The sequence below is a fragment of the Terrapene carolina genome, unplaced genomic scaffold, assembly GCF_002925995.2.
Source record: "Terrapene carolina triunguis isolate 2854851 unplaced genomic scaffold, T_m_triunguis-2.0 Scaffold68, whole genome shotgun sequence".
Lineage (NCBI taxonomy): Eukaryota > Metazoa > Chordata > Testudines > Emydidae > Terrapene > Terrapene triunguis.
In genome coordinates this window covers 77666911-77679280 of record NW_020664419.1, presented here as the reverse complement: position 1 = coordinate 77679280, position 12370 = coordinate 77666911, and the positions used below count along the sequence as shown (strand labels likewise).

Here is a 12370-nt window from a genome sequence, read left to right as displayed (position 1 = left end):
TTTTAAGGCCAGAAGGGACTATTACGATTATCCAGTCTGAACTTTTGCATAATACAGGGTGTAGAACTCCAGTGATTCCTACATCCAGCCCATAACTCCTATTTGAGCTATAGCAGATCTTCTAGAAAAATATCCAGTCCTGATATAAAGACTTCAAGTAAGAAAGGCATACCATACCAAGCAAGAAAACCTAACAAATGGCATAACTATTTAGGAACATGCAAAACATATTTTGTGTAATATGCAAACAAGCACTTGGTAAACAAAAGCTGTTTTTGTCAAACTGATCTGGTTCTATGTACACAATGTGTATATGTTCCTATAAGCACAGTCTAATGCTTCAATGTTAGGTCACATGTCCACTGCCTCAGTTTCTCTCTCTCGTGGATGGTTGATTTGGGGTATAGCTCTCCAGCCAAACCTATACAAAGGTCCTTCCTCTTCCAGGAATAGACAAAACATGTCCAGACAAAGCAAAATAGCCCCTTCAGCCCCACACTGGGCTCAGCTGAGGTACAGGGAAACATAATCCCTCCCTCAACTCAGATCTGACCCTGAGACCCTAAACTTTCAAGCAGGGTGTCCTCTTCACTTTGTCTCTGGACCATTTCCTACATGTCCTTATAATCGTGGGCCAAGACTCTATGGTTGGAGAGATTCCTTAATATTCCTGCTCCCTGTAGGTCTCTGTAATTTTTCCAGGCTTCCTATTTGGCTCTCTCTCGGGACTCTTCCTATGTGAAACAGTCTCCTGACTATGCAGTCCTCTTTCCAAACACAGTCACATGCTGAACTGTTGCCAATTCACAGATTTATTGTGATAAGTTTCAGCAGGGACATGATTTTTGTGAAGCAAAACGAAAGCGAGAGAGAGAGAGAGAGACATTCCAACACACTGCTGTGTAGACTAAGGGAAGGTGCACTAAACAACAAGATCAAAGATCATGAGTTCTAAACCCAGCTCTTCAAAACTGTTGTCAATATTTCTGTGCACGTCACAGCTCTTATTCTGAGCCAACGTTTTACATTGTGGGGAATAACTCTCATTAACCAGTTTCACAGATAAGATAACTAAGAGCTTGCACAAGGTCACTTCAGGTACAATCCAGAACAGAACCCAGGTCTCTAATATAGAACTATGTATCATCTACTTCGCCACACATTCTTTCAGAAGGAACATGGCACATTAGATGCTTGTGAAACCTACACTAAGAGTATGGCACTGTGTCACCGTCTAGAACAGAGGTGGGCAAACTACGGCCCGTGGGCCACATCCGGCCCGCGGGACACCCCCCCGGCCCCTGAGCTCCTGCCCTGGGAGGCTAGCCCCCAACCCCTCCCCTGCTGTTCCCTCTCCCCCGCAGCCTCAGCTTGCTCCGACGCCGGTGCAATGCTCTGGGCGGCGGGACTGCAAGCTCCTGGGGCAGTGCAGCTGCAGATCCCAGCCTGAACCGGTGCTCTGTGCTGTGCAGTGGCATGGCTGGCTCCAGCTGGGCAGCGCGGCTGCCTGTCCTGGTGCTCTGGGTGGCGCGGCTGTAGCGCCGCCAGCCACCGGTGCTCCAGGCAGTGCAATAAGGGGGCAGGGAGCAGGGGGGGTTGGATAGAGGGCAGGGGAGTTCGGGGTGGTGGTCAGGGGGTGGGGGTGTGGATAGGGGTCGGGGTGGTCAGAGAGCAGGGAACAGGGGGGTTGAATGGGGGCAGGGTCCCAGGGGGGCAGTCAGGAATGAAAGGGGGACTTGGATGGGGCGGCGGGGAGCAGTCAGGGGCAGGGGTTCCGGGGGTGGTCAGGGAGAAGGGGTGGTTGGATGGGGCAGGGGTCCCGGGGGGGGGCTGTCAGGGAGAGAGAAGTAGGAGGGGTTGCATAGGGGGCGGGGCTGGGCCACGTCTGGCTGTTTGAGGAGGCACAGCCTCCGCTAACTGGCCCTCCATACAATTTTGGAAACCCGATGCGGCCCTCAGGCCAAAAAGTTTGCCTGCCCCTGCTCTAGAAGGTAAGCCACATATAAAGGTTTATGACTCTGCTGCTGCTTCTGTGCTCAGAGTTCTGATTCTTTGGCTCAAGTGATAGAGGATTATGTTTTTAAATGCAGAGGACCCCAGTTTTGTCCCCACAGAGAACCCAATTAGGGGCATTGCTATATTTGGTTATACTATATGTCACCACGAGTCCACAATCTGCTCCCTGAGTCAGGAATAGAAACTAATAATCTTCATGTCCAGTATCCCAGAGCTGCTCATCCTGGTCCTCACTGCCTGAATCGATTCAGGCCTCTAGATCCTTCCAGTCTATTGCCTGCTTTTTGCTGGTAACTAACACCAAGGAACACTGTTCTCATTTCTGTTCCAAGGCACATTTGCCCTTCTCCATCTCTCCTTTCGATTGTTTCGGTCTGCTAACTCTTTTAGCTTACCAGGCTACACGCACCTACTCCTCACCTACTCCCCCTGGGATCCCTCATACAGCTGCCCTTTTGCACATATTAAGGTCAAACTGCTCTTGAAGTCATGGTCTGGAAAGTTCTTTAGGACTCCCAAGCTCTGGATTGGGCTTCCAGGTGCTTGAGGAAGATCCCTTGGGCAATAATAGGGTTCAGATCAGGAGCGACGGTGATAGCTCAAGACAATAGTCTTTACTATGCTATGATGTCAGGCATCCTCACTGAGACCTTGGTAGGTGGCCTGAGCTCCCCCTAGATGCTCATATCCACTCCGCTGCTGCTGTTACTCTCTCTAATGTAATCAAATAGTCTGCAAAGTCATCATCTGGGCCCAATTTGGCCAGTCTGAGGTCTGAGTTGATTCATGCAGCCTCAGTCAGTTCTGACACTGGTACTGGACCCCTCCATCAGCCATTTCAGGAGAAGCTCCTGGCCACCCCATTCTTCCTCTGCTCTTCCTGTTGCTGCTCATATTGATGTTGGTTGACTTCTAACATTCACTATCGAGTCACTAGTCCTGCTGTTGTTGCTGAGTGGCCAGCTGCACTGCCTGCTACAGTTGCTAGTTTTCTATCCTTTGGATGTGGACTTCAATTCATGTTTTTTAAAATGAAATAAAACCATCAGCTTAAACTTAGCACTTTTTGTTCCTGGAGCTGAAACAGAGGGTTCATGTTCCAAAACAGAACTGAAAGCTCTAACTTTTATCTAACGTAATACTTATGTGTTGGTTATTTCAGTGTGTATGGAAATGCATATTTAAACCCCTGCAACATTTACATTACATAAGAAACTATATCAATATTTCTTTTATCTTGGAATAGACAAAATCTCTCCACAAAGAGGGAAAGAAGCCTGTCCTTTATAAAAGAAGCCTCACACAAAGTCCCAGAATAAAGCCAAACACTACATAGTGGCATGTACCTAAAGTGAGAAAGTATTTTGAAAACTTATATTCACAGTTCCTTACCCAAAGTTTTGATCATTTCGCTGGCTCACTTTTATGGCATCCAACAGGGTTTCAGCAGCTCGTGGTGACTTATTGTTACCTACTTCAATAATCTGGCGCTCTACCTTACCTAAGAAAGAAACACAAAGCAGTTTTGCATGATTTTATTCTTTTCTCTGCAAGACCCAAATTGCTTTTTCCTGCAGGAAACTCAGGTAACACATTGTCTTTCCTTTTCTCCTGCTGATAAGCAAGTAATGGGCACATATTCCGTTTTTTTTCCGTTTGCTTTTAAATATAATGTATGATATCAGTATGACAAGTTATTCTGAACTGAAGTATTACCCTGTATTGAAATACGTGGAATAGTTACAGTAATCAACTTTGGAAATACAGTGACACCTAGATGTCATTAGAATCCAATAATGCATGTCAATATTTCAGATTGTTCTTTCCAATATATATGACTTTGAACCCTACTGCAATGAATTTAATGGGACACTGTTATTTAATTCCATAGCATTTTGAAATTTGTCGCAATCCTCTCATTTTCTTTACTGTAGACTGATGCAAAGAAGTCATTTAGCGTCTCTGCAATATCCTTATCCTTGATTGTTCCCCTTACTCTCTGATAAACTAGATAGGTGAACAAACGATTATCTTCAAAAAATCATGGAAGACAGGAGAGATTCCAGAGGACTGCAAAATGGCAAATATAGTGCCAATCTATCAAAAGGGAAATAAGGACAACCCAGGGAATTACAGACCTGTCAGCTTAACTTCAGTATGTGGAAAGATAATGGAGCAAACAATTAAGAGATCAATTTGCAAACACCTAGAAGATAATAAGGTGATAAGTAATAATCAGCATGGATCTTTCAAAAACAAATGTGTCAAGCCAACCTAATAGGTTTCTTTGACAGGGTGACAAGCCTTGTGGATAGAGGCAAAGCGGTAGATGTGATATATCTTGACTTTAGTAAGGCTTTTGACACTGTCTCACATAACTTTCTCCTAAACAAACTAGGGAAATACAACCTAGATGGAGCTACTATAAGGTGGGTGAATAACTGGTTGCAAAACCATTTCTAGAGAGTAATCAGTAGTTCACAGTCAAGCTGGAAGGGCATATTGAGTGGGGTCTCGAAGGGATTGGTCATGGGTCCAGTTCTGTTCAATATCTTCATCAACTATTTAGATAATGGCATAGAGAGTACCCTTATAAAGTTTGCGGACAACACCAAGCTGGGAGGAGTTGCAAATGCTTTGGAGGACAGGATTAAAATTCAAAACAATCTGGGCAAAATGGAGAATGGTCTGAAGTAAATAGGATGAAATTCAATAAGGACAAATGAGAAGTACTCCAATTAGAAGGAACAATCAATCGCACACATACAAAATGAGAAATGACTGCTTAGGAAGGAGTACTGTGGTAAGAGATCTGGGGTCATAGTGGATCAGAAGCTAAATATGAGTGAACAGTATAACACTGTTGCAAAAAAAGCAAACATCGTTCTGGGATGTATTAACAGGAGTGTTGTAAGCAAGACACCAAGGGTATGTCTACACTACGAGAGTAGTTCGATTTTAGTTAAATCGAATATGTGCAATCGATATTAGAAAGTCGAACGTGTGTGTCTACACTAAGGACAGTAATTCGACTTTGTCAGTCCACAGTACCAGGGAAAGCGTCGACATTGGAAGCAGTGCACTGTGGGCAGCTATCCCACAGTTCCCGCAGTCCCCGCTGCCCATTGGAATTCTGGGTCGAGCCCCCAATGCCTTCTGGGTAAAAAAATGTGGCGAGGGTGCTTTTGGGTAACTGTCGTCATCCGTCAGTCACTACCGCCCTGCCTCCCTCCCTGAAAGCGCCGGCGGGAAATCAGTTCGCGCACTTTTTGATCAGTGACAGCGCGGACGCCACAGCACTGCGATCATGGATCCCGCTGCGACCATCGCTGCAGTTGTGGCCGTTCTCAACGCCTCGCACCTTATCATACACCTTACCCTGAGGCAGATGCAGAGTAATCAGGCGAGGAGGCTACGGCACCGCCGTGAGGGCCTGAAGTCGGAGAGTAGCACAGAGCTGTCAGAAACCACGAGCCCCAGCGCCCAGGACATCACGGTGGCAATGGGGCATGTGGATTTTGTTGAACGGCGATTCTGGGCCCGGGAAACAAGCACGGACTGGTGGGACCGCATAGTGCTTCAGGTCTGGGATGAATCCCAGTGGCTGCGAAACTTTCGCATGCGGAAGGGCACTTTCCTGGAACTTTGTGACTTGCTGTCCCCTGCCCTGAAGCGCAAGGACACCCGCATGCGAGCAGCCCTGACTGTCCAGAAGCGAGTGGCCATAGCCCTCTGGAAGCTTGCAACGCCGGACAGCTACCGGTCAGTCGCGAACCACTTTGGCGTGGGCAAATCTACCGTGGGGGTTGTTGTCATGCAAGTAGCCAAGGCAATCGTCAAGGTACTGCTGTCAAAGGTAGTGACCCTGGGAAACGCGCAGGCCATCATAGATGGCTTCGCTGCGATGGGATTCCCAAACTGCGGTGGGGCTATAGATGGGACTCACATCCCTATCCTGGGACCGGGCCACCAGGCCAGCCAGTACATCAATAGAAAGGGCTACTTTTCAATGGTGCTGCAAGCACTGGTGGACCATCGGGGACGGTTTACAAACATCTATGTCGGATGGCCGGGCAAGGTTCATGACGCTCGCGTGTTCAGGAACTCTGGTCTGTTTAGACGGCTGCAGGAAGGTATTTACTTCCCGGACCACAAGATAACTGTGGGGGATGTGGAGATGCCTACAGTGATCCTCGGGGACCCAGCCTACCCACTAATGCCCTGGCTCATGAAGCCCTATACTGGCGCCCTGGACACAGAAAAAGAACTGTTTAACTACCGGCTGAGCAAGTGCAGAATGGTGGTGGAGTGTGCTTTTGGCCGTCTCAAGGGGAGATGGAGAAGCTTACTCACTCGCTGTGATCTCAGCGAAACCAATATCCCCATCGTTATTGCAGCTTGCTGTGTGCTCCACAATCTCTGTGAGAGCAAGGGGGAGACCTTTATGGCGGGGTGGGAGGTTGAGGCAAATAGCCTGGCTGCTGATTACGCCCAGCCAGACAGCCGGGCGATTAGAAGAGCCCAGCGGGACGCGCTGTGCATCCGGGAGGCTTTGAAAGCCAGTTTCAAGGCTGAGCAGGGTACCCAGTGACTTTTAAGTTTGTGGACACAGAAGCAGAACTTGCCCCCGTTTCTTTACCCAGTTGCCGTCGACTATCCTCTCCAATCACATACCCCCTTCACCCCCTTCCCAAAAAATAAAATCTGTTCTGTTTTGTTAATGGACACCATTGTCTTTATTACTGTTTTCGCGGGAATGTTTTAAACCTGGGACGCAGACTGTGGCGGGGGGCGGGTTTAGTGTTGTGATGCAAATGATGCTTCTAAACTCCAGGAATGACAGGCTCCGCGGTGGTGGACTGGTTGTTTCAACGGAGCCTGCCAGCCCTCCTGGCCGGGACTGCGTGTATGTGTCGGCTATGTGACTGTCTTGCAGGGGGAGGAGGGTTACAGATCCCCTGCTGCGCGGCTCTGTGATCCAGGGTAAGGACCGCTGCATAAGATCTGTAACTGCCCTCCCCCGCCACCAAGTCACAGAGCAACACCACCCCCCCCCACCACACAGAACATGAAAACCACCTCCCAGACTGACCAGGATAACTAGTCACTGCACTGTATATGTGCCCTGCTGCTGCACCTGCCCCCTGCTAAAGGTGACTGTCCTGTCCAATGACCAAGCCCCTTCCCCCCCCCTTCAGACAGACTCCCCTCCAAAAGAAGAGGATGGAAACAGAAATGAACAGAAACGTATTCTTTATTAACAACCGCACATGGAACGGGGGGGTGAAACTTGGACGGGGTCTTGTGTGAGGCGGGTAGGAAAGGACTTTTCAAATTTTGGGGAATGAGAGCCTTCTAGTGGTAGAGCAGTCCGCAGGGGTGGAGTGAAATTTTTCACGGCCCCTTCCACCCCTCCGTGTTTGGACTTTGGGTGAGGGGGGTATGGGACTTGGTGGCGGGGCAGGGCAGTTACAGAGAGACTGCAGCGGGGCTCTCTCCTCCTGCCTCCGGTCCTGCAGAACATCCACAAGGCGGCGGAGCGTGTCCGTTTGCTCCCTCATTAGTCCAAGCAGCGTTTGAGTAGCCTGCCTGTCCTCCTGTCGCCACCTCTCCTCCCGTTCCATGTTTGCCCGGTGCATTTGGGACAAGTTCTCCCTCCACTGTGTCTGCTGGGCTGCCTGTGCTCGGGAGCATCCCATTAGTTCAGCAAACATGTCTTCCCGTGTCCTCTTCTTCCTCCTCCTAATGTGCGCTAGCCTCTGGGCAGATGTGGCTGTGGGAATTGGAAAAAGGGAGTGAATTCCTGAGACAGAGCAATGTATCTGTGAACAGAGAACATAGTCTTTCTCTGTGAACAAGACCATGCAGAGCACCTATCACACGCGCACTGAGGACAAGGTCGAATTTTCTGCCCTCGCCTACAGTGCCTGCGGTCTTGCTGTGGCGAGCTGAGGAGCAGGGCTGGACACCGGACTTTGTCTAGCTGGCAAACATGGTAAGCCGTAGACTTGTGGCCGCTTAAAACTTTAAGAGTGGCACTGGCCTCCTTTCAAATAGAAAGCAATGCGAGTCTCTGCTGGCAGCAATCCTGCAAGCATGAACTCTGCCCCTGTCCCACCCCCTCGCGGCTGTAAACCGCGTGGCTGTAAACCGGCGGTTGCAGTTCTATAAAGGGACGGGCAAGCAGTCCCAATACTAACTTTCCCCTACCTAATTCACAGCAGGGAGTCATGCCAGACATCACCCTCCTGAAGGTCTCCGAGAGCCAGAAGGAGAAGATGCTCCGGGACAGCCTGCAGAAACCGGGGCCATTTGCTGCACTGCTGTGCAAGGCCATGATCCCGGAGTACCTGCTGGCGTTGTGGCAGGGAAACGTGTCCTACCACGGGGGGCCTAATAAGCTCTCCCTGCCCAGGAACCTGCTGATGAGGCTGGAAAAACACCTGCAGGAGGTGTATGAGGAGTTCTCCCCGGAGGATCTCGCCTCTATCCCCGGTTACATTGACCAGTTCCTGGCTTAGGTGCCCTTGGAGGGACAAATGACTGCAGGGTTTTGGGCACTATAATCATGAAGCGGACATTGTGCAATTTTTTGAAAATGGTTCGGACTATATATTGAGGCGCCCAAAAAAAGACAAATCATGATACACTTTGCACTGATTCCCCTTTTGTTTGACTTTACTGTTTACATGTTTTGAAGCACTTTACCCACTGTTCATATTTTCAATCTTCCTGTTTTGTTGCAAATAAATGTTTACATGTTTTAAAGCACTTTAGCTAATGTTAATATTTTAAATACGCCAGTTATGTTGTAAATAAATGTTTAGATATTTAAAACACTTACTGCTTGATCCGTCCCCTGAATCTGTGTCTGGGGTAACGGCTGGGGAGGGTTGGTAGGGGATCTCTGTCAGGGTGATGAAGAGCTCCTGGCTGTCGGGCAAATCAGCGTTGTAAGCGCTGTCTACTGCCTCGTCCTCCTCATCTCCTTCCTCCTCTTCCCCGTCCGCTGAGGAACCGGCCGCGGACAATATCCCATCCTCAGAGTCCACGGTCAGGGGTGGGGTGGTGGTGGCGGCCGCACCTAGGATGGAATGCAGTGCCTCGTAGAAACGGGATGTGTGGGGCTGGGATCCAGAGCGTCCGTTTGCCTCTTTGGTCTTCTGGTAGCCTTGTCTCAGCTCCTTGATTTTCACGCGGCACTGCGTTGCATCCCGGCTGTAGCCTCTCTCTGCCATGGCTTTAGAGATCTTCTCATAGATCTTTGCATTCCGTCTTTTGGAGCGCAGCTCCGAAAGCACGGACTCATCGCCCCACACTGCGATGAGATCCAAGACTTCCCGATCCGTCCATGCTGGGGCCCTCTTTCTATTGGATTGCACGGCCATCTCTGCTGGAGAGCTCTGCATCGTTGCCACTGCTGCTGAGCTCACCACGGTGTCCAAACAGAAACTGCGATTCAAACTGCCCAGACAGGAAAAGGAATTCAAATTTTCCCGGGGGAGTGGCTGGTCAGAGCATCCGAGCTCGGACTGCTGTCCAGAGCGTCAACAGAGTGGTGCACTGTGGGATAGCTCCCGGAGCTATTAGCGTCGATTTCCATCCACACCTAGCCTAATTCGACATGGCCATGTCGAATTTAGCGCTACTCCTCTCGTTGGGGAGGATTACAGAAATCGATTTAAAGAGAGCTCTATGTCGAACTAAATGGCTTCCTGGTGTGGACGGGTGCAGGGTTAATTCGATATAACGGCGCTAAATTCGACATAAAAGCCTAGTGTAGACCAGGCCCAAAAGTAATTCTTCCACTTTACTCTTCACTGATAAAGCCTCAACTGAAGTATTGTGTCCAGTTCTGGGTGCTACATTTCAAGAAAGATGTGGACAAATTGGAGAAAGTAAAGAGGAGAGCAACAAAAGTGATTAAAGGCCTAGAAAATATGACCAATGAGGAAAGATTGAAAAAATTGGATTTGTTTAGTCTGGAGAAGAGAAAACTTAGGGGGGATATGAGAACAGTTTTCAAGTACATAAAAGATTGTTACAAGGAGGAGGGAGAAAAATTGTTCTTGTTAACCTTTGAGGATAGGACAAGAAGCAATGGCCTTAAATTGCAGCAAAGGCAGTTTAGATTGGACATTAGGAAAAACTTCCTGTCATGGTACTTAAGCACTGGAATAGATTGCCCAGAAAGGTTGTAGAATCTCCATATTTGAAGGTTTTTAATAACAGGTTAGTCAAACACCTGTCAGGGATTGTTTAGATAATATTTAGTCCTGCCTTAGTGCAGGGGACTGGACTAGAAGACATCTTGAGGTCCGTTCCAGTCCTAATGATTCTATGAAACTCCTCTTGTATTTCTGAAATATGTCATTATATACTGAACTCTTGTTAAATATATTCGAGTATAATTAAATGCAGTAGAGATATTTTTAGTCAGTCTGTCAATGTGGGAAATGTATCCCTTTTAAGACATACTGCAGGCATAAAAATATGTTGGAAAGATAGTCATGTCACACAACCAAGATTTTGCTTACCTTTCTGAAAAAGAATTTCCGCTTGCAAATCTAATTCTCTTGTTGCGGATGTTCTACAAAGGTCCAATGCTGTTTCTAAGTGACTGAGAGCAGGTAACCACTGTAATGGATTCTCTCTTTTAGATGTGCAAGCTACTTCTTGCGCTAATGCATGTGCTGAAAAGAAAACATTTTAGGCAGGCTTTGGTAAATTGTTTATCAAAAAACACAAATACTGTAAAAAGGAAATAACTTCCTGGCAACGAGAATTATTTTACAGTACTAAACTCCAAAAATCTAAATGGCACAAATATTTTCAGTGATGTACTATGGAGCTGAGAGATCGTGAAGATGTTTCAACACAATATGATGTAAACAAACCATCCTGCGTGGCTCGGTTCACGTGGGCCACAGGAACCAGACCTTGCAGAGGACATTTGGAAGGACTGGCAGTGAATCATTCCCTAGTTTCACTTGAATTTTCAGAATCTATACAAAACCAACACTGCCAGGAATCTCCAAATGTCAAAGCCCCTTTTGCACCCTTCAGATATAGAGGCTTCTTTGAAATTTTCCATGGAACTCTGCAAAGCTTATCTATTCTCCTAGGCTTTTCCTAAAAGTTTAGATTGAAGGGTAAAAACTGACCAAATGAGGTCATTATTTTGCTGGGTGATTTATATTGTGTGAACTGGAATTATATGGATGGTAAGTCACTGTATTTGGAACGCTTCTCTTTATTTTTGTATATTTTAAACATTTGTACAAGCACCTTTGGGAATACAACTTTTATGAAGAGAAAGAAAAGAATTGGAGCTACTGGGATTACATCATTATTAAAGTTACACGATCTTGGTTCCAGTTCACACTGTAAATACCATATTGTAGGGTCAGATCTACATACAATGTCCCACATCACATATGGGCAGCTGACCGATCAAATACCATTTGAAACATGACATTGCATTTTCCCCCCACCCCCATGGTTACTGTAGGGGGGGTCACAGTATTGCCACTACTTCTGCGCTGCCTTCAGAACTGGGCCCTCGGCCAGCAACCACCACTCTCCAGCGATGCTGGAGGCAGCAGCACAGAAGTAAGAGTGGCAATACCATACCATGCCATCCTTACTAATGTGCTGCTGCTGGCAGCAGTGCTGCTTCAGAGCTGGGCTCTCGGCCAGAAGCCGCCACTCTCTGGCTACCCAGCTCTGAAGACAGCACTGCCATCAGTAGCAGTGCAGAAGTAAGGGTGGCAATAATGCGACCCTCCTATAACAACCTTGCAACTTCCCCACATCCCCCTTTTGAGTTAGGACCCCTACAGTTACACCACTATGAAATTTCAGATTTAAATATCTGAAATCATGAAATTTATGATTTTTAAAATCCTATGACCGTGAAATTGACCAAAATGGACTGTGAATTTGGTGGGACCCTAACTATATCATAGCCATCTTTGTGAGCCAAAGAGACCACTCTGCCTTGTCCTATATACGGATATCTATAATCTACCATGCTTCAGATACTACACCAGTGGTGGGCAACATCAAAAGACAATTGGCAGGAGGGAATATGCAGACAAGATTAATATTGTTTGTGTAACTTTAGCTATGAATGTCCTGACTTTTTAAACATTTGGCTTTTTACTGACAAAGGTCCAGTAATGATTTAATTTAATTTAAACCTCAAACAGAGTTTAAAGCTTTTTTTCTGAGAATACTCAGTAAATTTCCAAGTAATTTGACAAAAAATATCATGCACTGCTATTTACACTGGACAAATGGAGCAGAATTTATTTGTTCATTAACAGCTCACACACAGCATTAAACATTATAA

General features: G+C 47.1%; 1 protein-coding gene across 1 annotated transcript in view; it reads right to left on the bottom strand.

Moving 5' to 3' along the window:
- The window catches only part of CFAP54 (cilia and flagella associated protein 54), a 199539-nt gene that overhangs the window by 44430 nt on the left and 142739 nt on the right, over nucleotides 1-12370 (bottom strand). Inside the window, exons 56-57 of the mRNA XM_026649001.1 lie at nucleotides 10554-10709; nucleotides 3409-3517 (exon numbers count right to left, since the gene is read on the bottom strand). Of these exons, the coding sequence (XP_026504786.1) occupies nucleotides 3409-3517; nucleotides 10554-10709 (265 nt within the window). The remainder of the gene's footprint in view (nucleotides 1-3408; nucleotides 3518-10553; nucleotides 10710-12370) is intronic.